We start from the raw sequence: 19,154 nt of genomic DNA, 5'->3' as shown, positions 1-19,154 counted from the left end.
CCACCTGAACTCCAGGGCTGTGAGACCCTCACAGAGGGCGGCTGGTCCCGGGAGCCCAGGGAGCTGAAGGAAGTGCCCTGATGACCAGCACGCTGGCTTGTGGGGACGGGGACAGAAGGGGGACTGGCGAGGGCACAGGTGCAAAGGAACTTGACCTTCAGGCACGGCTCGGCTGGTGGGGTGTCGGGGGCGCGGCCCCTGCGGAAGACTGGCTGGTGGCCCCCAAAAGTTACACAGCCTCCATGAGGCCTGGCGGTTCCACCCCAGATACTAAATATGTGCCCAAGAGAGTTGGCCACATGTTCACCAAAAGCCCAGACATAAATGTTCACAGCAGCTGTATTCACAAGAGTCAAAAAGCAACAACAGGCCGGGCGTGGTGGCTCATGCCTGGAATCCCAGCACTTTGGGAGGCCGAGGCGGGTGGGATCACGAGGTCAGGAGTTCAAGACTAGCCTGGCTAACATGGTGAAACCCCGTCTCTACTAAAGATGCAAAAACATTAGCCAGGCGCAGTGGCGGGCACCTGTCATCCCAACTACTTAGGAGGCTGAGGCAGGAGAGTTGCTTGAACCTGGGAGGCGGAGGTTGCAGTGAGTCCAGATGGCGCCATTGCCCTCCAGCCTGGGTGACAAGAGCGAAACTCCGTCTCAAAAAAAAAACAAAACCAGCTCAAATGCCTGCCCGCCTGTCACAACAAATGGTCAGCACAGTGCGGCCTGTCCACACGGCAGAATGTGGACGGTGAAGCTCTGACCCAGGCCCCAGCGCAGAGGCACCGTGAGGACATCACGCTCAGGGAGAGACGCCAGACACAAAAGGACACACAGCGTGTGATCCCATTTCTTTCTTTCTTTCTTTTTGAGACCGAGTGTCTCTCTGTCGCCCAGGCTGGAGTGCAGTGGTGCGATCTCGGCTCACCGCAACCTCTGACTCTCTGGTTCAAGCGATTCTCCTGCCTCAGCCTCCCGAGTAGCTGGGACTACAGACGCCCGCCACCTCGCCTGGCTAATTTTTCTGTTTTTAGTAGAGACGGGTTTCACCATGTTGGCCAGGATGGTCTCGATCTCCTGATCTCGCGATCCACCTGCCTCGGCCTCCCAAAGTGCTGGGATTACAGGCTTGAGCCACCGCGCCCGGCCCTATATTTTTAAAGCGTCAGCTTTGTGGCCTGTAAATGATATCTCAGTAAAACTGTTTAAGGAAACATGCTGGAGCCCGTCTTCCCCCAGCACCCTCCTGAGTTGAGATCTCGGGGGTGGGAGCGGGTTTCTGTCTTCAGAGCTCTCAGTTGGTTCTAGGACAGCAGCCGGGCTTTTTACTGTCCTGCCAGCTGGGACCCATGCCTTAGATGGAAGCCACATTGCCTATGACATTAGAAGGTATCACGGGAGTTTTCTAAAATACAGGCCTCCGCTTGGGCTCTTTCCAAAAGAAATAGCGAAAGGGACAGTTTCGATCCCTGGGCCGATGAGCTGTGTTAACAGTTCTGTTCCCGGGGGTCACCATCCGGGCAGCGATAGCCACCATCGCCAGGCCAGGCCCTGCCGCCCCCACCTCCATCCCCCTTAGTGGGTGTAGAGATGACCGTTTGCGATTAGTGAACCCCCCACAGAGGCAGACGCCTCCTGAGCCCGCGGCTGTGTTGAGCCCTAGATGCTCAGAAGAGCCCAGTGTGGCGCCGAGAGCCCCCTCGGGTCTGTTCGGACGCCCGGGCCAGTGTCTCCCCTTCTCCCTGTAGGAAACGAGCAGATGAAAGTGGAGAACTTTGAAGCTGCCGTGCATTTCTACGGAAAAGCCATCGAGCTCAACCCAGCCAACGCCGTCTATTTCTGCAACAGGTACCAGCTCGGGGCCTGCCCAGGGCAGGGGCGGCCGTATGTGGGGGCGTCCTCCGGGATACGTGGCAGGGACCTGAGATGAGAGAGGCCTCTGCGCTCTAGATAAGGGATCCATTCACTGGCGGTCCCAGACCAGGAGCAAGCATCAGGCGGCCAGCAAGGGGGTCAGGGAGCGTCGATGCTGACGTTAAAATCAGGTGGCTTGGCCAGCACTCTGGGAGGCCATGGGGGGAAGATCACTTGAGGCTGGGAGTTGGGGGCCAGCCTGGGCAACATATCAAGATCCCTGTCTCTACAGAAAACGTAAAAATTAGTCTGGGGGCCAGGCGTGGTGGCTCACGCCAGTAATTCCAGCACTTTGGGAGGCCAAGGCGGGTGGATTACTTGAGATCGAGAGTTTGAGACCAGCCTGTCCAACGTGGTGAAACCATGTCTTTACTCAAAATACAAAATTAGCCAGGCGTGGTGGTATGTGCCTGTAATCCCAGCTACTTGAGAGGCTGAGGTATGAGAATGACTTGAACCTAGGAGGCAGAGGTTGCAGTGAGCCAAGATCGCGCCACTGCACTCCACCCTGGAGACTCTGTCTCCAAAAAAACCCCCCAAAAAAAAAAATTAGCTGGACGTGGTGGCGCATGCCTGTAATCCCAGATAACTGGGAGACTGAGGCAGGAGAATCACTTGAACCCGGGAGGCGGAGCTTGCAGTGAGCTGAGATCGTGTCACTGCACTCCAGCCTGGGCAGCAGAGCAAAACCCTGTTTCAAAAATAAGTACATACGTACATACATACACACATACGTATGTACATACACGTACATACATATGTACATGCATACATACATACGTACATACATATGTACATACGTACATGCATACGTACAAAAGTACATGCATACATACATGCAAAATCAGGTGTCACGGCATTCCACGTGGATGTCAAGCCAAGAAAATAATCCAGCATGTGGAGGGTTGAGTTTTTTTTTCTTTTTGAGACGGAGTCTCGCTCTGTCACCCGGGCTGGAATGCAGTGGCCGGGTCTCAGCTCACTGCAAGCTTCGCCTCCCGGGTTTACGCCGTTCTCCTGCCTCAGCCTCCCGAGTAGCTGGGGCCAGCCACCTCGCCCGGCTAGCTTTTTGTATTTTTTTAGTAGAGACGGGGTTTCACCGTGTTAGCTAGGATGCTCTCGAACTCCTGACCTCGTGATCCGCCCATCTCGGCCTCCCAAAGTGCAGGGGTTACAGGCTTGAGCCACCGCACCCGGCTGAGGGTTGAGTTTTTTTTGAACGTGTGGTCTGGGATATGCTTTAGGCTTGCAGAACAGTTGCAGAGGGAGTGCAGGGTCCCTGGCCGCTTGTCACGGGGCAGTTTATTCTCCACTTAAGCTTCTCCGTACTTTGAAAAAGTCGTAAAGAGAAACACTAAACATGAAAATGGTGAAGACAATTCAGATGCTATAAGCTAAGAGCTTTGAGCTTTGACATTGGTCTGAGTTCTTTTTTTGCTGATATGTAACTAATTTGTCCACGAAACTTGGGTGTAAAAGTTCCCGCACTCATTGCTCTTGTGCAGCCATGGATTGGAACAGTTTTTGCAAATAAAATTCAGAGTCGCAGTCCCGAGTGGCTGTTGGTGCTTTGAGCGCGCATCTGTCTAAGAGCATCTCAGTGGCTACACCTCTCAGCTTTCCCCGTCAGCCCTATTTTTTTTTTTTTTTTTTTTCTTTTTTTTTGAAACGGAGTCTCGCTCTGTCGCCCAGGCTGGAGTGCAGTGACACGATCTTGGCTCACTGCAAGCTCCGCCTCCCAGGTTTTACGCCATTCTCCTGCCTCAGCCTCCCGAGTAGCTGGGACTACAGGTGCCCGCCACCTCGCCTGGGTAGTTTTTTGTATTTTTTAGTAGAGACGGGGTTTCACCGTGTAGGCCAGGATGGTCTCGATCTCCTGACCTCGTGATCCACCCGTCTCGGCCTCCCAAAGTGCTGGGATTACAGGCTTGAGCCACCGCGCCCGGCCAGCCCTATTTTACAGAGGGGGGAAACTGAGGCCGTTCCTGCAGGAAGCTGAAGAGGAACGCAGCTCTCAGGCTCCCCTCCAGGGCTGCCCACTGGGCTTAGAGCCGCCAGTGAGGGACCTGCCCTGCCTTTCTTCCCCAGAGCCGCGGCCTACAGCAAACTCGGCAACTATACAGGCGCGGTGCAGGACTGTGAGCGGGCCATCTGCATCGACCCCGCCTACAGCAAGGCCTACGGCAGGATGGGGTGAGTACCTGTCTGCAGCCACATCTTTCCAGTCTCTCGGGGCTCCTCCTCTCCTGCTCCTGCTTCCTCTCTTGTGTGGCTTTTCCCCCACCCACAACCGATTCTCCCACCGCAGTTCAGTTCAGCTCTGACACTAGCCATTCGGAGCCAACGTAGCCCCTACAGGTCACAGGCTCAGCCCCACAGACGCCCTGCATCACGTGCCACTCGGAGATCCCCGGGCCCCTTGCTTGTCCCAACTGGCTGTCCACTGAGGTTCCCGTGGCCCCTACTCAGCCTCCGTTGTTTGCTGGGGCGGCTCACAGAGGTCAGGGAAGCACCTGGTTTATGATGAAGGACACAGGAGGGGTCTGAGGGTGAGGCCAAGAGGGTCCCCGGGGCAGAAGCCTGTGCCCCGTGCAGCTGGTGCCACCCTCCCAGCACGAGAGTTCATTCGCCGGCTTCTCTGAACGCCCTTGCTCAAAGTTGGTGGGATCGAGTCTCCCCGGAGACGCTGTGGAGGGGCCTGTTCACCTGCCCGGTCTCCCCAGGCCCTGCCTCCTCCTGGGCTCTCTAGGGGCCCCAAATCACCTCAGTAGTGAAGACTCAGGTGGGGGTCAGGGGCTGCTTGTGGACGACAGGAGATATCTCTGTCACTGAGTTCCAAGGGTCCTCGATGCCCTGTGCCAGAAAGCGGGGCCAAGACCATATCCACGCATTTCCTGTGACCCTGAGCCGGGCGGCTCCCGGCTCCCTCCTCTCAGCCTGCTCTGGGCTTTGGGGCCTCGTGTGCGGCCCCATGGGGACGCCAGTTCTTGTGCGGCAGTGGTGTTCTCATGTCTGTCTCCCTTGGTCCCGCCCCTGGGCCCCTAGAAAGCCAGGTTTGTCTCCACCCAGCTGACAGTGGGCAGGGGGTGCCACCATCCGAGGCGGTTTGGGGATTGCTGGGACCGCTGGGGACGAGGGCTTGGGCAGGGCCTCCTGGAGCTGGGCAGACGGGAACAGGCCGTCCCTGGGGCTCTCCTCCAGCCTGGCGCTCTCCAGCCTGAACAAGCACGTGGAGGCCGTGGCCTACTACAAGAAGGCCCTGGAGCTGGACCCTGACAACGAGACGTACAAGTCCAACCTCAAGATAGCAGAGCTGAAGCTGCGGGAGGCCCCCAGCCCCGTGAGTGCAGCGGGGCGAGTGGCTCCAGAACGCGGAGTGGGGCTGACTGTGCGGGTGGGGGACAGGGCCTCGGGCGCACCAGCGGTGCTTGGCCTAACCTGGGTGTCGTGAAGGTCCGGGGTTTGTTTTGGTCGGTGGTGAGATGCACAGGCGTAGAAGTGACTGTCGTGAGGAGGAGGTTCATGCCCCAGACCCCTGGAACCAGTAGGCCGGCCGCAGGCCTGCGAGGGGAGGCGGAGGGAGGGGCACAGACAGGACGCTAGATGTGGGTTTTGCAGCGGGGCCAGGTGAGGAGGCTTAGGGTTGGCAGGTTGGAGCCCTCTCATTAGACCCAGGCCTGAGGGCTGCCACTGGTTGCCTGGTTCCTGGCGTGGGGGTGAGTGGGGCAGGTGGATTGTGGCCCTGGGTGATGGGGGAGGTGCTGAGGGTGTGGGTTCTGGGTTGGTTTGTATTTCAAAGGTGCATTTCTGGGTGAGTCATTTGCTGTCTCTGGGAATTGGCTACTCTAGGAGGGGGCGGCTCTTGCCAGGCCAGCAAGGCCCCAAGGTATCAAAGTGGCAGAATACAGGAAATAAACACAGGATAATAGACTGTGCCGTCCCCGGCCTGTGGAGTTGTGCGGGAGATAAACACGGGGTGAGAGACCGTGTCCCCCGGCGGTCGGGCTGTGCGAGGGATAAACACGGGGTGAGAGACCGCGTCCCCCGGCGGTTGGGCTGTGCGAGGGATAAACGCGGGGTGAGAGACCGTGTCCCCCGGCGGTTGGGCTGTGCAAGGGATAAACGCGGGGTGAGAGACCGTGTCCCCCGGCGGTCGGCTGTGCGAGGGATAAACACGGGGTGAGAGACCGTGTCCCCCGGCGGTTGGCTGTGCGGGAGATAAACACGGGGTGAGAGACCGTGTCCCCGGGCGGTCGGGCGTGCGAGGGATAAACACGGGATGAGAGACTGTGTCCCCCAGCGGTTGGGCTGTGCGAGAGATAAACACGGGATAGAATGTTCCGCCCCGGGCGGTGGGGCTGTGCTTCGTGCTGCCTGCCTCAACGCACCCTCTGGCCGCAGGGTGGATTGAATGTCTGAGCCCGTGGGGGGCCGTTGTTTCTGGTTCCAGGGAGCTTATTCATCGTGGCCTCTGGTCCAGGCCTCACTAACCAGGGCTGTTCTCATCCTCAGACGGGAGGCGTGGGCAGCTTCGACATCGCCGGCCTGCTGAACAACCCTGGCTTCATGAGCATGGTAAGGGTCCTCCCCTCCTCCCTGTCCATGGTATCTGTGCCACGCCCCAGGCCTGCATCTTCTGTGTCACCGCTGCTGGCCAGGGCTTCCTTGCCTCGGCACTGCTGGCGTCTGGGACCAGATGGTTCTTGTCTGTGGGGCCATCCCGGGCACCGCGGGGCGCTGGCAGCATCCCTGGCCTCACCCACCCCATGTCAGAAGCACCCCCACCCTCAGCTTTGACGATCAAAGGTGTCCCCGATGCTGATGTCCCAAGCAAGACGCATCAGTAGTGAGCACCGAAAACTGCATCCTGGCTCTCCTGGCGGAATAGCCCGGGGAGGTCGCACCCCTACCCCACCTGGCGTGGGCGCCTCCTCGCAGTGCAGAGACACTGATCACAATACAGCCATGTCTGCCTGCAAGGGAAGCAGATATGGTTCAGGCAAGGGAAGCAGAGCGCCGGGTGCCCTGAGCACAGGTGGACCTCCCGATGCCCGGGCACTCATTCTTCCAGAGGGACGGTCTTTGGCAGGGAGTTCCTTGACTGGGATCCTTAGAGAGCCACCCACCCACACACGCATGTTCATTTCCTGGGAGGTCTGTGTGCCCTGGGACCACTCTGCAGGCTCCACGGCCTCAGGGTGCAGGGACTTGCCTAAGGCTGTTAGGGGGAGAAAAGCCCTCAGCCTCACTGGCCGTCAGAGAAATGACCCAGCTGCGCCAGGAGCCCTGCCTGGGCCGTGCCATTCGCAGAGGCCACACCTCTTACTGTTACCCTCGGCCGCTGGCCAGGCCGTCAGGGGATGTGTGCTCCCTCACCATGGACGGAGGGTGAGCGGGCCCCAGCCCTCCATGGGGCCTCTCAGCCTGGCCATGGCACAGACTCCTTTTCCCTTTAGACATCTGAGGTTGGCAGAATAAGGCCCACCACTGGGTTCTGTTAATAAAGTTTTTTTTTTTTTTTGAGATGGAGTCTCGCTCTCTTGTGTCTCCCAGGTTCGAGCGATTCTCCTGCCTCAGCCTCCTGAGTAGTAGCTGGGATTACAGGTGCCCGCCACCACACCCAGCTAATTTTGGTATTTTTTAGTAGAAATGGGGTTTCACCATGTTAGCCAGGCTGGTCTCGAACTCCTGACCTTGTGATCTGCCCACCTCGGCTCCCCAAAGTGCTGGGANGGCTGTGCGAGGGATAAACGCGGGGTGAGAGACCGTGTCCCCCGGCGGTTGGGCTGTGCAAGGGATAAACGCGGGGTGAGAGACCGTGTCCCCCGGCGGTCGGCTGTGCGAGGGATAAACACGGGGTGAGAGACCGTGTCCCCCGGCGGTTGGCTGTGCGGGAGATAAACACGGGGTGAGAGACCGTGTCCCCGGGCGGTCGGCTGTGCGAGGGATAAACACGGGATGAGAGACTGTGTCCCCAGCGGTTGGGCTGTGCGAGAGATAAACACGGGATAGAATGTTCCGCCCCGGGCGGTGGGGCTGTGCTTCGTGCTGCCTGCCTCAACGCACCCTCTGGCCGCAGGGTGGATTGAATGTCTGAGCCCGTGGGGGGCCGTTGTTTCTGGTTCCAGGGAGCTTATTCATCGTGGCCTCTGGTCCAGGCCTCACTAACCAGGGCTGTTCTCATCCTCAGACGGGAGGCGTGGGCAGCTTCGACATCGCCGGCCTGCTGAACAACCCTGGCTTCATGAGCATGGTAAGGGTCCTCCCCTCCTCCCTGTCCATGGTATCTGTGCCACGCCCCAGGCCTGCATCTTCTGTGTCACCGCTGCTGGCCAGGGCTTCCTTGCCTCGGCACTGCTGGCGTCTGGGACCAGATGGTTCTTGTCTGTGGGGCCATCCCGGGCACCGCGGGGCGCTGGCAGCATCCCTGGCCTCACCCACCCCATGTCAGAAGCACCCCACCCTCAGCTTTGACGATCAAAGGTGTCCCCGATGCTGATGTCCCAAGCAAGACGCATCAGTAGTGAGCACCGAAAACTGCATCCTGGCTCTCCTGGCGGAATAGCCCGGGGAGGTCGCACCCCTACCCCACCTGGCGTGGGCGCCTCCTCGCAGTGCAGAGACACTGATCACAATACAGCCATGTCTGCCTGCAAGGGAAGCAGATATGGTTCAGGCAAGGGAAGCAGAGCGCCGGGTGCCCTGAGCACAGGTGGACCTCCCGATGCCCGGGCACTCATTCTTCCAGAGGGACGGTCTTTGGCAGGGAGTTCCTTGACTGGGATCCTTAGAGAGCCACCCACCCACACACGCATGTTCATTTCCTGGGAGGTCTGTGTGCCCTGGGACCACTCTGCAGGCTCCACGGCCTCAGGGTGCAGGGACTTGCCTAAGGCTGTTAGGGGAGAAAAGCCCTCAGCCTCACTGGCCGTCAGAGAAATGACCCAGCTGCGCCAGGAGCCCTGCCTGGGCCGTGCCATTCGCAGAGGCCACACCTCTTACTGTTACCCTCGGCCGCTGGCCAGGCCGTCAGGGGATGTGTGCTCCCTCACCATGGACGGAGGGTGAGCGGGCCCCAGCCCTCCATGGGGCCTCTCAGCCTGGCCATGGCACAGACTCCTTTTCCCTTTAGACATCTGAGGTTGGCAGAATAAGGCCCACCACTGGGTTCTGTTAATAAAGTTTTTTTTTTTTTTGAGATGGAGTCTCGCTCTCTTGTGTCTCCCAGGTTCGAGCGATTCTCCTGCCTCAGCCTCCTGAGTAGTAGCTGGGATTACAGGTGCCCGCCACCACACCCAGCTAATTTTGGTATTTTTTAGTAGAAATGGGGTTTCACCATGTTAGCCAGGCTGGTCTCGAACTCCTGACCTTGTGATCTGCCCACCTCGGCTCCCCAAAGTGCTGGGATTACAGGTGTGAGCCACTGTGCCTGACCAATAAAGTTTTATTGACACACAGCCATGCCCATTCATACTTCTAGTGTCAGTGGTGGCTTTTATGATACAGCGGCAGAGCTGAGTAGTTGGATCAGGCACCCCAGGTCTGGAAAGTCTGAGAGTATTTACACACTGGCCCTTTACACAGAGTTTGCCACACCTCTGAGCCACCTGTTTTCAACAGGTCCAAAGGAATAATCCCAAGTGGAAAGTGAGCATGAGAAAGTGCCCAGTACAGTGCTCGCTCTTTCTTTTCTTTCTTTCTTTTCTTTCTTTCTTTCTTTCTTTCTTTCTTTCTTTCTTTCTTTCTTTCTTTCTTTCTTTTTCTTTCTCTCTGTCCTTCTCTTATCTTTTCTTCTTTTCTCCTGTCCTTCCCTCCCTTCCCCTTCCTGAATGCTTCCTTCCTTCCTTCTTCTTCCTTTCCTTCTTGCCTTCCTATTCCCTTCCTTCTTCTTCCTTCCTTCCTTCTTCCTTCCTCCTCTTCCTCCTCCTCCAGTCCCATCCCTCCTCCTACCTCCCTCTTTCCTTCTTCCTTCCTTTCTTTCCTTTGTTTTTACTGTCTTTTCGAGACAGAGTCTTGCTCTGTCACCCAGGCTGGAATGCAGTGGTACGATCTCGGCTCACTGCAAGCTCCGCCTCCCAGGTTCAGGCAATTTTCCTGACTCAGACCGCCGAGTAGCTGGGATTACAGGTGCGCACCACCACACCCGGCTAATTTCATATTTTTAGTAGAGATGCGGTTTCACCATGTTGGTTAGGCTGGTCTCGAACTCCTGACCTCAAGCGATCTGCCTGCCTCAGCCTCCCAAAGTGCTGGGATTCCAGACGTGAGCCCCCGCGCCCGGCCCCAGTGCTATTGATTGATAGAACAAAACTGGAACCAAATCTGCTAAAGTAGACACGGCAGCTAAAACAACGAAGCGCATCCACACGGCGAAACCGTGCAGCCAGTGAGGAGCGCTGCTAAAGCAGGAGCCCGAAACGGGGTTTAAGTCAGAGTGTGGAGGTCACAGCTCGTGGGTGGGGGGACGAGAACGCAGGGAAAAGGGTACGAAAGACCAGATGCCCGGCTCTTACTGTTCGCTGGCGTGCTGGCGCCAGGGGTCGAGGCTGGTGAAGATGGAAAGTGTCTGATGAAGGAGGGTGATGTGCCTGGACCTTTGTCTTCTTGACAAATTTGTTCTGTTCTTCAGGCTTCAAACCTAATGAACAACCCCCAGATTCAGCAGCTGTAAGTGACAGCCGGGCTCCTCCGCGTCGTGTTGTGGTTACGTTTCCTTCTGCTGTGGGAAAATTCACCTGACATAAAACTAGCCACTTTAAAGCACACAACTTAATGGCATTATGTACATTCACACTGTCATGCAGCTGTCACCACCACTGAGCGCCAACCCATCTTCGTCACCTCCGAAAGAAGCCCCTTCCCCATCACCTGTCACTCCCCAACCCCTCTCCCGTCCCTCCCCTGACAGCCCCGCATCCCCTTCCTGTCTCTGTGGCTGGGCCTGTCCTGGACATTTCACAGAAACAGGATGACACACTGCGTGGTCTTTTGTGTCTGATGTCTCTCACTGAGCGTGACGTCCTCCAGGTGCATCTGCGCGGGGGCCTGGGTCAGGGCCTCGCTCCTTTTCGTGGCCAAGTAATATTCCATTGTAGATGGACCACGCTGTGCTGATCCACACATCTATCCGTGTACATTTGGGCTGTTTCTACCTTTTGTCTGTTGTGGGCGGTGCTGCTTGAGCATGGGTGTGCAAGCATCTGTGTGAATCCTGTTCTTTTGTGTGTAAACCTCTGAGTGCAGTTGCTGGCTCATGTGGTAACTCCCCAGTGAACTCTGTGCTTACTGGGGAACTGCTCACCTGTTTTCATGGTGAAATCTTTTTTTTTTTTTTTTTTTGAAACGAGTCTCACTCTGTCACCCAGGCTTGAGTGCAGTGGCACAATCTTGGCTCATTGCAACCTCTGCCTCCCGGGATCAAGTGGGTCTCCTGTCTCAGTTTCCCGAGTAGCTGGAATTACAGGCACCCGCCACCACGCCTGGCTAATTTTTGCATTTTTAGTAGAGATGGGGTTTCACCATGTTGGCCAGGCTGGTCTTGAACTCCTGACCTCAGGTGATCCATCCACCTCGGCCTCCCAAAGTACAGGGATGACAGGTGTGAGCCACTGCGGCTGGCCCATGGTCAAATCTAAAAGCATAGTTTCCCAGCCACAGCACCGTGGCCATTTGGGCTGGACCAGTTTCTGGAGCGGGGCCGTCCTGGGCACTGCAGGGTCCTAGCAGCGTCTCTAGCCTCCACCCAGTCCATGTCAGGAGCCCCTCCCCGCCCCGTCTTGGCATAACCTGATCATGGCTGTTGAAAATGTTGGCTGCCACTGCAGGGGTCCTCTGGGGGCAGGATCACCCCCTGGCTGAGAACCATGGTCTTTAGGCCAAAGAAGGAAGGGTGTCCGGGAAAGCGGGTGAAACTCACAGGTTGGGTTTGGGCCCAGGAGGCCCGCCGGGTGGTGAGAGAGAATCCTCTCCCGCGGGGGAAGGTGAAGGGCTGAGAGGGATTCTCTCCCGGGCCACTGCGAGGGGCTGCGGTGGGGATGGCGGTCGGGCTGTCCCGGCGGCGAGTCACGCGCTGTCTCCTGCAGCATGTCCGGCATGATTTCGGGTGGCAACAACCCCTTGGGAACTCCCGGCACCAGCCCCTCGCAGAGCGACCTGGCCAGCCTCATCCAGGCGTGAGTGGACCTGCCTCGAGGAGGACATGGGTGGCGGACGGGGCTCGCAGGTGGAAGGGAAGGAGGAGAGCGGAAGTGTTGCGTTCCCTGCTCCGAAGGGTCTGGCATCCTCTGGTGAGGGGTCAGACCTGTCTTCGGGGCGGAGGGCCTGAGGGGTCAGCTGGGGATGGACGGAGGCAGCAGGCAGGTTCCTGGCCCCGACTGAGCCCTGTGCGCCCTCCCCGCAGGGGTCAGCAGTTTGCCCAGCAGATGCAGCAGCAGAACCCAGATTTGATAGAGCAGCTCAGGAGCCAGATCCGGAGTCGGACGCCCAGTGCCAGCAACGACGACCAGCAGGAGTGACGCCGTGTGAGTGCCCGGGGCTGGGGGGCTGGGGGGGCGACCAGCAGGAGTGACGCTGCTACTAGCAGGAGTGACGCTGCGTGAGCGCCTGGGGGCTGGGGGGGCGGCCAGCAGGAGTGACGCCGCGTGAGTGCCCAGCGGTGAGGGCAGCCAGCTGCAGAGACTGTCTGGACACTGGACAGCGAGTCCTGGGTGCATCCAGCTCAGAAGATCGCCCTGAACCACCGAGGCAGGCGGGGGCATCTCTGGGCATTGGGCCCCTTTCCAGGTGGCCACCAAGTCCTGCTCCCCACTCCTGTTTCCCATCTGTGGATCGGGGCTGGGTGGAGATGAGGGGGAAGCCACAGCTTCCCAGAAGGGCTGGCGTCTGGGGTCTGGGTGGGGATTAGGGGAGGGGCTGGTGTCTGGGCTGGCTTGGTTTCCTTCCCCAGGGCCCCTGAGTTCAGTCCTGCCCGTCTCCAGCAGACACCGGCTCCCTGGGGGCGGGAGGCTCCGGGCCTCCCAGGAGGTGTTTTCATTCTGCTCTGACGTGGCCTCTTCATTTTGTCATCGTCCCCTCCTCATACACACACTCTTTCATTTTTAAACCGTAATTCCTGTAGACAAATTTGAAGGACAAAGATGTTCAAAAGCAGCAAGAACAATCTTAATCTTTTTTTTTTTTTGAGAATATCCTGCTCTGTCACCCCGGCTGGAGGGCAGTGGTACAGTCACATCTCACTGTAGCCTCAACCTCGTGGGCTCAAGTGTCCCACCTCAGCCTCCCAAGTAGCTGGAACTCCAGGCGCACGCTGCTGCGCCTGGCTGATTTTTGTATTTTCTTTAGAGATAGGATCTCACTATGTTGCCCAGTGGCCTCAACTCCTGGGCTCAAGCGATCCTCCCGCCTCAGCTTCCCAGAGTGCTGAGATTACAAGTGTGAGCCCTGCATTCAGCCCAGCCTTAATCTTTTCACCCAGAGCAACCAACATGAATATTTTGGCCGCCTTTTCTTCCAGTCTTTCCTTTTTTTTTTTTTTTTTAAATAAGCTTTTATTTTTCCTTTTTTTTTTTAATAGTTGAGGTGGATTTTTTACCAAGGTAACCTCATACACAAAGTACCACCACACTGTAGACCCTTCTAGGTCATGATGATGTCCCCTGTGCCACCAGCCACACATGGCCCCGAGTGTCTGGAACGCTTTTGGCGTGGCTGTGGCGCTGACGTTCACTGAGATAGCCGCTGTGGCCCCGGCTGCTGGCGGTAAGGACCGTCCCCTCTGGGCCTCTCCTGCTGCCTGGAGTGCGCGGTCCAGCCTCCGTCCCCGCCCGCGCTCTGACTGCCTTCACGTCTGTCCCCCTCCAGCCGCTCCCGGTGCGATCGCGTCCTTCCCCGGCTGACTGGAATCCTTCTGGTTGTCTGCCATTTCCTCCTGTTGGACTGCCCGAGAGAGGGGAAGAGAGAGACCTCGGACCTGCATGTCAAGATGGATTTTCCCCTTTTATCTCTGTCCTCCTCCGCTCCCTTTTTGTAACTCCCTGACAGCCCCCAAACCCTTCTTGAACTGAGAGCCAGCAAGCTGAGCGCAGACCAGCAGCGACCTCCCTTCCAGCCCCCAGAATGCTCAGTCACCTGAGTGTTTTCTAGAATCCTGGGGGACTCCCGGGCCGCTCTCGGAGAAGCGACTGGTTTCACGTTCAGCCGTGTGGCTTCCAAAGCCTTTTACAGCCCCCGCCCCCCATCCCGTGGTCTGTCTGCAGGAACTCTCCCGTCTGTGAGAAGCCGCTTTCCGAGTCGACCTCCCGGCCACCCTGGCCCCACGCCTGCTCGGAAGAGCTCACTGCCAGCCGCAGCCTGCGCGCCATGGGCCTTGTGTGTTTGCATGAGGAACTCTTTAGTGGCAGACACCTCAGAGACGGCTGCGGTCACCCCCGGCCTCTGCAGCCCAGGAGCCGTCCTGGGTGCATAGGACCAGTTTCTGTGACTTTTCTCCAGTTGGGCGTGTTGACAGACATGCGTTTCCCTCCTCCCAGCCTCATTTTCTGGTCCTCGCGATTGAGAACCGGGGCGACATCATGACCTTCTGTCCCAGCCGCCTTAGCCCCAGGCACAGGGAAGGCAGCTGGGCCGTTTCTGTCTGTCCCATCCTGCTGTCCTTCTGTCCTGGGTGTTTCATGGACCCAGGGACCCCCCCAGGAAGCTTACCCCTCCTGTTCTGGGTGGAGGCCACAGGGCACCTCAGGTGCCACCCACCTTGGCACTAAAACAGCCACCAGGAAAGCAGCCAGATAGCCGGACAGCAGGGGCCCTTTCTCAGTTCCTGAGGCCTGGGTGTGGCAGGTGAGCCCATGCGCCGTGGTCCCGGCCGCAGGGTTGTCAGTCGGAGTGTCCTGGGGCTGCCTGGCTCTTGGCCATCTGTGAGGTAGGCGCAGTACCGTGTGTCGTAGGTAACAGTAGGAACGGGGGCCGCCGCGGCCCTGCAGCCCCTCACGGTGGTGAGGAGTGTGCCGAGCCCACCCGGGGTGCAGGGCGTGACGTGTGAGGAATAAATAGGCATTGTGACCTCTGTCTGTCTGCGTGTTGCCCTTGGCGCCACCGATACCCCCAACCCCAGACCTCAAGAAAACCTCTGCCACAGAGTTTGCACGTCACCTGCGCTGCTTGTGAGGGAGTCCCGGCGACACCTGGAGCCGCACTTCCTGGGTCACGGGTCGTGGGAGGTTCCGGACACTCAGCCTCTACCCTCTGCTGTCTCCCTTCCCTCTGCCTCCACCCCCAGCTGCGTCCTGGTGCAGAGGGTCACCCCAGGGTGGGGTGAGATGCCTCGGTCCTCAGCAGAAAGTGATCGTATTGTCTGTTGCTTTTCTTTTTTTTTTTTTTTGTTTTGAGACGAGTTTTGCCCTAGATGCCCAGGCTGGAGTGCAGTGGCGCGACCTTGGCTCACTGCAACCTCCACCTCCCGGGTTCAAGTGATTCTCCTGCCCCAGCCTCCCGAGTAGCTGGGATTACAGGCGTGGACCACCACGCCCAGCTAACTTTTTGTATTTTTAGTAGAGACGGGTTTTCTCTGTGTTGGTCAGGCTGGTCTCGAACTCCCAACCTCAGGTGATTTGCCTGCCTCGGCTTTCCAAAGTACAGGGATTACAGGTGTGAGCCACCACGCCTGGCCTTGTCTGTTGCTTTTCTAGCATATCGTAACTCTGTAAATTCTGTATTCTGTAACCAAAGGCACCTCCCTTTCGCATCGGCTCCAGTTGAGAGAATGGTCCCAGGCAGGAAGGAACCCAGAAAGCTTTCGGGCCTCTCTTGGCCCCAACCCTAGGATGCTGCACAGGGTTTTGTCGTGAACATAGAAGCTGCTCCCTGGGCCAGGTGTGGTGGCTCACGCCTGTCATCCCAGGACTTTGGGAGGCTGAGGCGGGTGGATCACTTGAGGTGAGGAGTTCAAGACCAGCCTGGCCAACATGATGAAACCCCATCTCTACTAAAAATACAAAAAAAAATTGGGCATGGTGGCAGTAATCCCAGCTACTCAGGAGGCAGAGGCAGGAGAATCGCTGGACCCCGGCAGATGGAGGTTGCAGTGAGCTGGGATAACACCATTACCCTCCAGCCTGGGGAACAGAGTGAGACTACGTCTCAAAAACATAAAAATGAAAGAACAGCTCCCTGAAGGTCACCTAAACCTTGGTGGACTGTGAATTCCTGTTTCCCACAAGCCAAGGTTGGGCACCGGCACCCCCATGCTAGAGACAGAGAAACCGAGGCCTGGCTGTCAGGCCCAAGGTCACCCCACCTGTGAGCGTCTGAACCTGGCGGGGCCTCTGGCTCAGGACCCTGCCTCCAGCACCCCTCTTCTCCACCCCTGCAATCGCAGGAAGAACCGAGATCTGCAGGGGTGGAGTTTCAGGTTCAGCCGCGACCTCTGTCAGCTCCCAAAAATCACACACCAAAAAGTCACAAAATGAAAAGAACAGCTGCCCCGGAGTTGCCGGGTCTAGTGCTGAAGAGGCCTGGCTGTGGGAGACAGGTGGGCACTTCAGGTTTCCGGCAGAGCTTCTCACCTGGGTGGCTCTTTCCCCAGGGCACGCTTAGCTGGGCACTATCTGATGACGTGAGTGGTTGCTTCAATGGTGGGAGTAGAGGCCAGGGATGCTGCTCAGCCCCCTGCAGGGCCCAGGACAGCCCCACCCCAGAGAATGATCTGGCCCCAGCGTCCACAGAGCCTGGGCGATGGAAGGGGAACCCTGGATGAGCGATGCTTTTTAGACTGTCCTCAGCTCAGCAGCAGCAGCGTGTCCTGGAGGCGCGGTAGAAACTCTTAAGTCTTGGGCCCCACCCCAGGCCTAAATCAGACACTCCAGGCCAGGCGCAGTGGCTCACGCCTGCAAACCCAGCGCTTTGAGAAGCTGAGGAAGGGGGATGGCTTGAGCCCAGGAGTTCAAGATCAGCCTGGGCAAGATGGTGACCCTCAGCTGGGCTCAGTGGCTCACACCTGTAATCCCAGCACTTTGGGAGGCCAAGGCGGGCAGATCACCTGAGGTCAGAAGTTCGAGATTAGCCTGGCCAACATGGTGAAACCATGTACTAAAAATACAAAAATTAGCCTGGCGTGGTGGTGGGCGCCTGTAATCCCAGCTACTTGGGAGGCTGAGGCAGGAGAATCGCTTGAACCTGGGAGGCAGAGGTTGCAGTGAGCCGAGATCGTACCACTGCACTCCACTCCAGCCTGGGCAACAAGAGCGAAACTCCATCTCAAAAACAAAAAATACGATGGTGAGCCTCCTTCTGTACCAAAAAAAAAAAAAAAATTAGCCAGACATGATGGTGCTCATTTATCATCCCTGCTCCTCAGGAGGCTGAGGCAGGAGGATCACTGGAGCCTGGGAGTTTGAGGTTGTAGTGAGTCATTATCACACCGCTGCACTCCAGCCTGGGCAAAAGAGCAAGACCTTGTCTCAAAAAATAAAAAATAGGCCAGGCGTGGTGGCTCATGCCTGTAATCCCAACTCTTTGGGAGGCCAAGGTGGGCAGTCCACTGCACTCCAGCCTGGGCGGCAGAGGAAGTGAGACTCTATCTCAAAAGAAAAAAAAAATTAGATATGTGTGTGGGCCCCAGTGATATGTTCATCAAACCCTCTGGGTGACTCTGACGCCCACCAAATTGAAGACCCAATGGTCCCTCTGTGTCCTGCTTCTTGTATTTAGCCAGCCCCTCCACTCCCATCGGATCTGCATCTTATTTATTTTTTTTTTGAGATGGAGTTTCGCTATTGCTGCCCAGGCTGGAGTTCAATGGCGCGATCTTGGCTCACTGCAATCTCCACCTCCCAGGTTCAAGCGATTCTCCTGCCTCAACCTCCCCAAGTAGCTGGGACTACAGGCACCCGCCACCACGCCCAGTTAATTTTTGTATTTTGGGTAGAGATGGGGTTTCACCACATTGGCCAGGCCGGTCTTGAACTCCTGACCTCTGGTGATCCACCCGTCTCAGCCTCCCAGAGTGCTGGGATGACAGGTGTGAGCCACTGTACCCGGCTGGATCCGCATTGTAAGTCAAACAGCCCAGGTGATGGCGATGCCCCTGTTTGGAGAATCCCACTACGGGAAACACCTGCGGACACTGTCGCAGGAGGCATGTAGCCCAACCGCAGCTGACACGCCCTTCAGTCTTCGTAGACGACCTTGGCTTATTTCCTCCCATCTCGTGTCCATCACCGGGAAAGCCTGCACAGCCTCTTCCCGGTTGACCCCAAACCCAGCCCAAGCCTTTGAGAGACTCCAGAAAGTTTCTGTTTTGGAATCACCACAGGGTGGAGAAGAGGAGGGGCGGTGAGGGGGAGCTGTCATCCCAGAACCAGCAGCTTCTCTGTGCGACTTGATGAGAAGCATGTCATAGATAATGGCTGCTCGATCCCACACAAGTTAGAAATAGGGTATTTCTGAATATTCCTGTCAGAGATGCACGGAGCAAAGAAATGGTAATTAAACTTGGGTTTTGTGTAAGTCGTGACTCGGGGCTCCAGGAGTAGGTTGAACCTCCAAGTGTAATCATGGAATTAGGAAGGCTCTGCCCTCTACTTCTCTGCACCCTTGGGGTGCGGTTCCTACAAAACCTGACCCTGCAGGGGCTACGTGGCAAACCCCTCCACAGTAAGTCCCAGGAAGCCACGCGGAGGAAACAAATAGTGGTTTTCTCTTTTGCAGAATTGGTGCTTCTCAATGGGGGCAGTTGTCCTCCCCGGGACACAGGGTGATGTCTGGGGACATCTGTGGTTGTCACGACTGGGGAGTGCGCCTGGCATGGAGTGGGTGGAGGCCAGGGACGCTGCTCAGTACGCTGCAGTGCCCCAGATGCCCCCACTCCAGAGAATAATTCAGCCCCAAATGTCCATAGCACAGAGGAGGAGAAGCCCAGCCACATGATACTCTCTAGATAAATGTGTCAAATAAATCCATGTCCCAAACCGTTTTGGCATTAGGAAAAACAATTTGTCACTGGCTCTGGAATGTGCCGGTATCTTTGAAGGAAAAGATTTCACCCCAAACTGAGTAACATGAAAACCTAAAATAAGTCGGGTGCGGTGGCTCAAGCCTGTAATCCCAGCACTTTGGGAGCCCAAGGTGGGCGGATCACGAGGTCAGGAGATCGAGACCATCCTAGCTAACACGGTGAAACCCCGTCTCCACTAAAAATACAAAAAATTCTCTGGGCGCAGTGGCGGGCGCCTGTAGTTCCAGCTACTCGGGAGG

General features: G+C 57.3%; 2 protein-coding genes across 5 annotated transcripts in view; one reads left to right on the top strand and one right to left on the bottom strand.

The window, feature by feature from the left end:
• The window catches only part of SGTA (small glutamine rich tetratricopeptide repeat co-chaperone alpha), a 29,383-nt gene extending 14,414 nt beyond the window's left edge, over positions 1–14,969 (top strand). For 3 of the 4 annotated variants that reach the window (XM_017885063.1, XM_017885061.1, XM_017885062.1), the window contains 8 exons: positions 1,742–1,841; positions 3,996–4,100; positions 5,109–5,247; positions 6,420–6,482; positions 10,537–10,574; positions 11,990–12,079; positions 12,307–12,427; positions 13,767–14,969. In XM_017885063.1, coding sequence (XP_017740552.1) covers positions 1,742–1,841; positions 3,996–4,100; positions 5,109–5,247; positions 6,420–6,482; positions 10,537–10,574; positions 11,990–12,079; positions 12,307–12,421 — 650 coding nt within the window. In that variant the 3' untranslated portion in view covers positions 12,422–12,427; positions 13,767–14,969. The remainder of the gene's footprint in view (positions 1–1,741; positions 1,842–3,995; positions 4,101–5,108; positions 5,248–6,419; positions 6,483–10,536; positions 10,575–11,989; positions 12,080–12,306; positions 12,428–13,766) is intronic. The other variant, XM_017885060.1, reaches the window with a different exon arrangement.
• LOC108537474 (uncharacterized) lies at positions 13,282–17,951 on the bottom strand. Its single transcript, XM_017884954.1, has 3 exons — positions 17,936–17,951; positions 14,655–15,030; positions 13,282–13,841 (listed from the first exon to the last, which is right to left on the bottom strand). Exons 1-3 carry the CDS (start codon positions 17,949–17,951, stop codon positions 13,547–13,549), a joined length of 687 nt encoding a protein of 228 aa, XP_017740443.1. The 3' UTR covers positions 13,282–13,546.
• Between the last annotated feature and the right edge of the window lie 1,203 nt (positions 17,952–19,154).

Source organism: Rhinopithecus bieti, unplaced genomic scaffold, assembly GCF_001698545.2.
Source record: "Rhinopithecus bieti isolate Rb0 unplaced genomic scaffold, ASM169854v2 scaffold_13262, whole genome shotgun sequence".
Taxonomy (NCBI): domain Eukaryota; kingdom Metazoa; phylum Chordata; class Mammalia; order Primates; family Cercopithecidae; genus Rhinopithecus; species Rhinopithecus bieti.
This window is presented reverse-complemented; position numbering and strand designations above follow the sequence as displayed.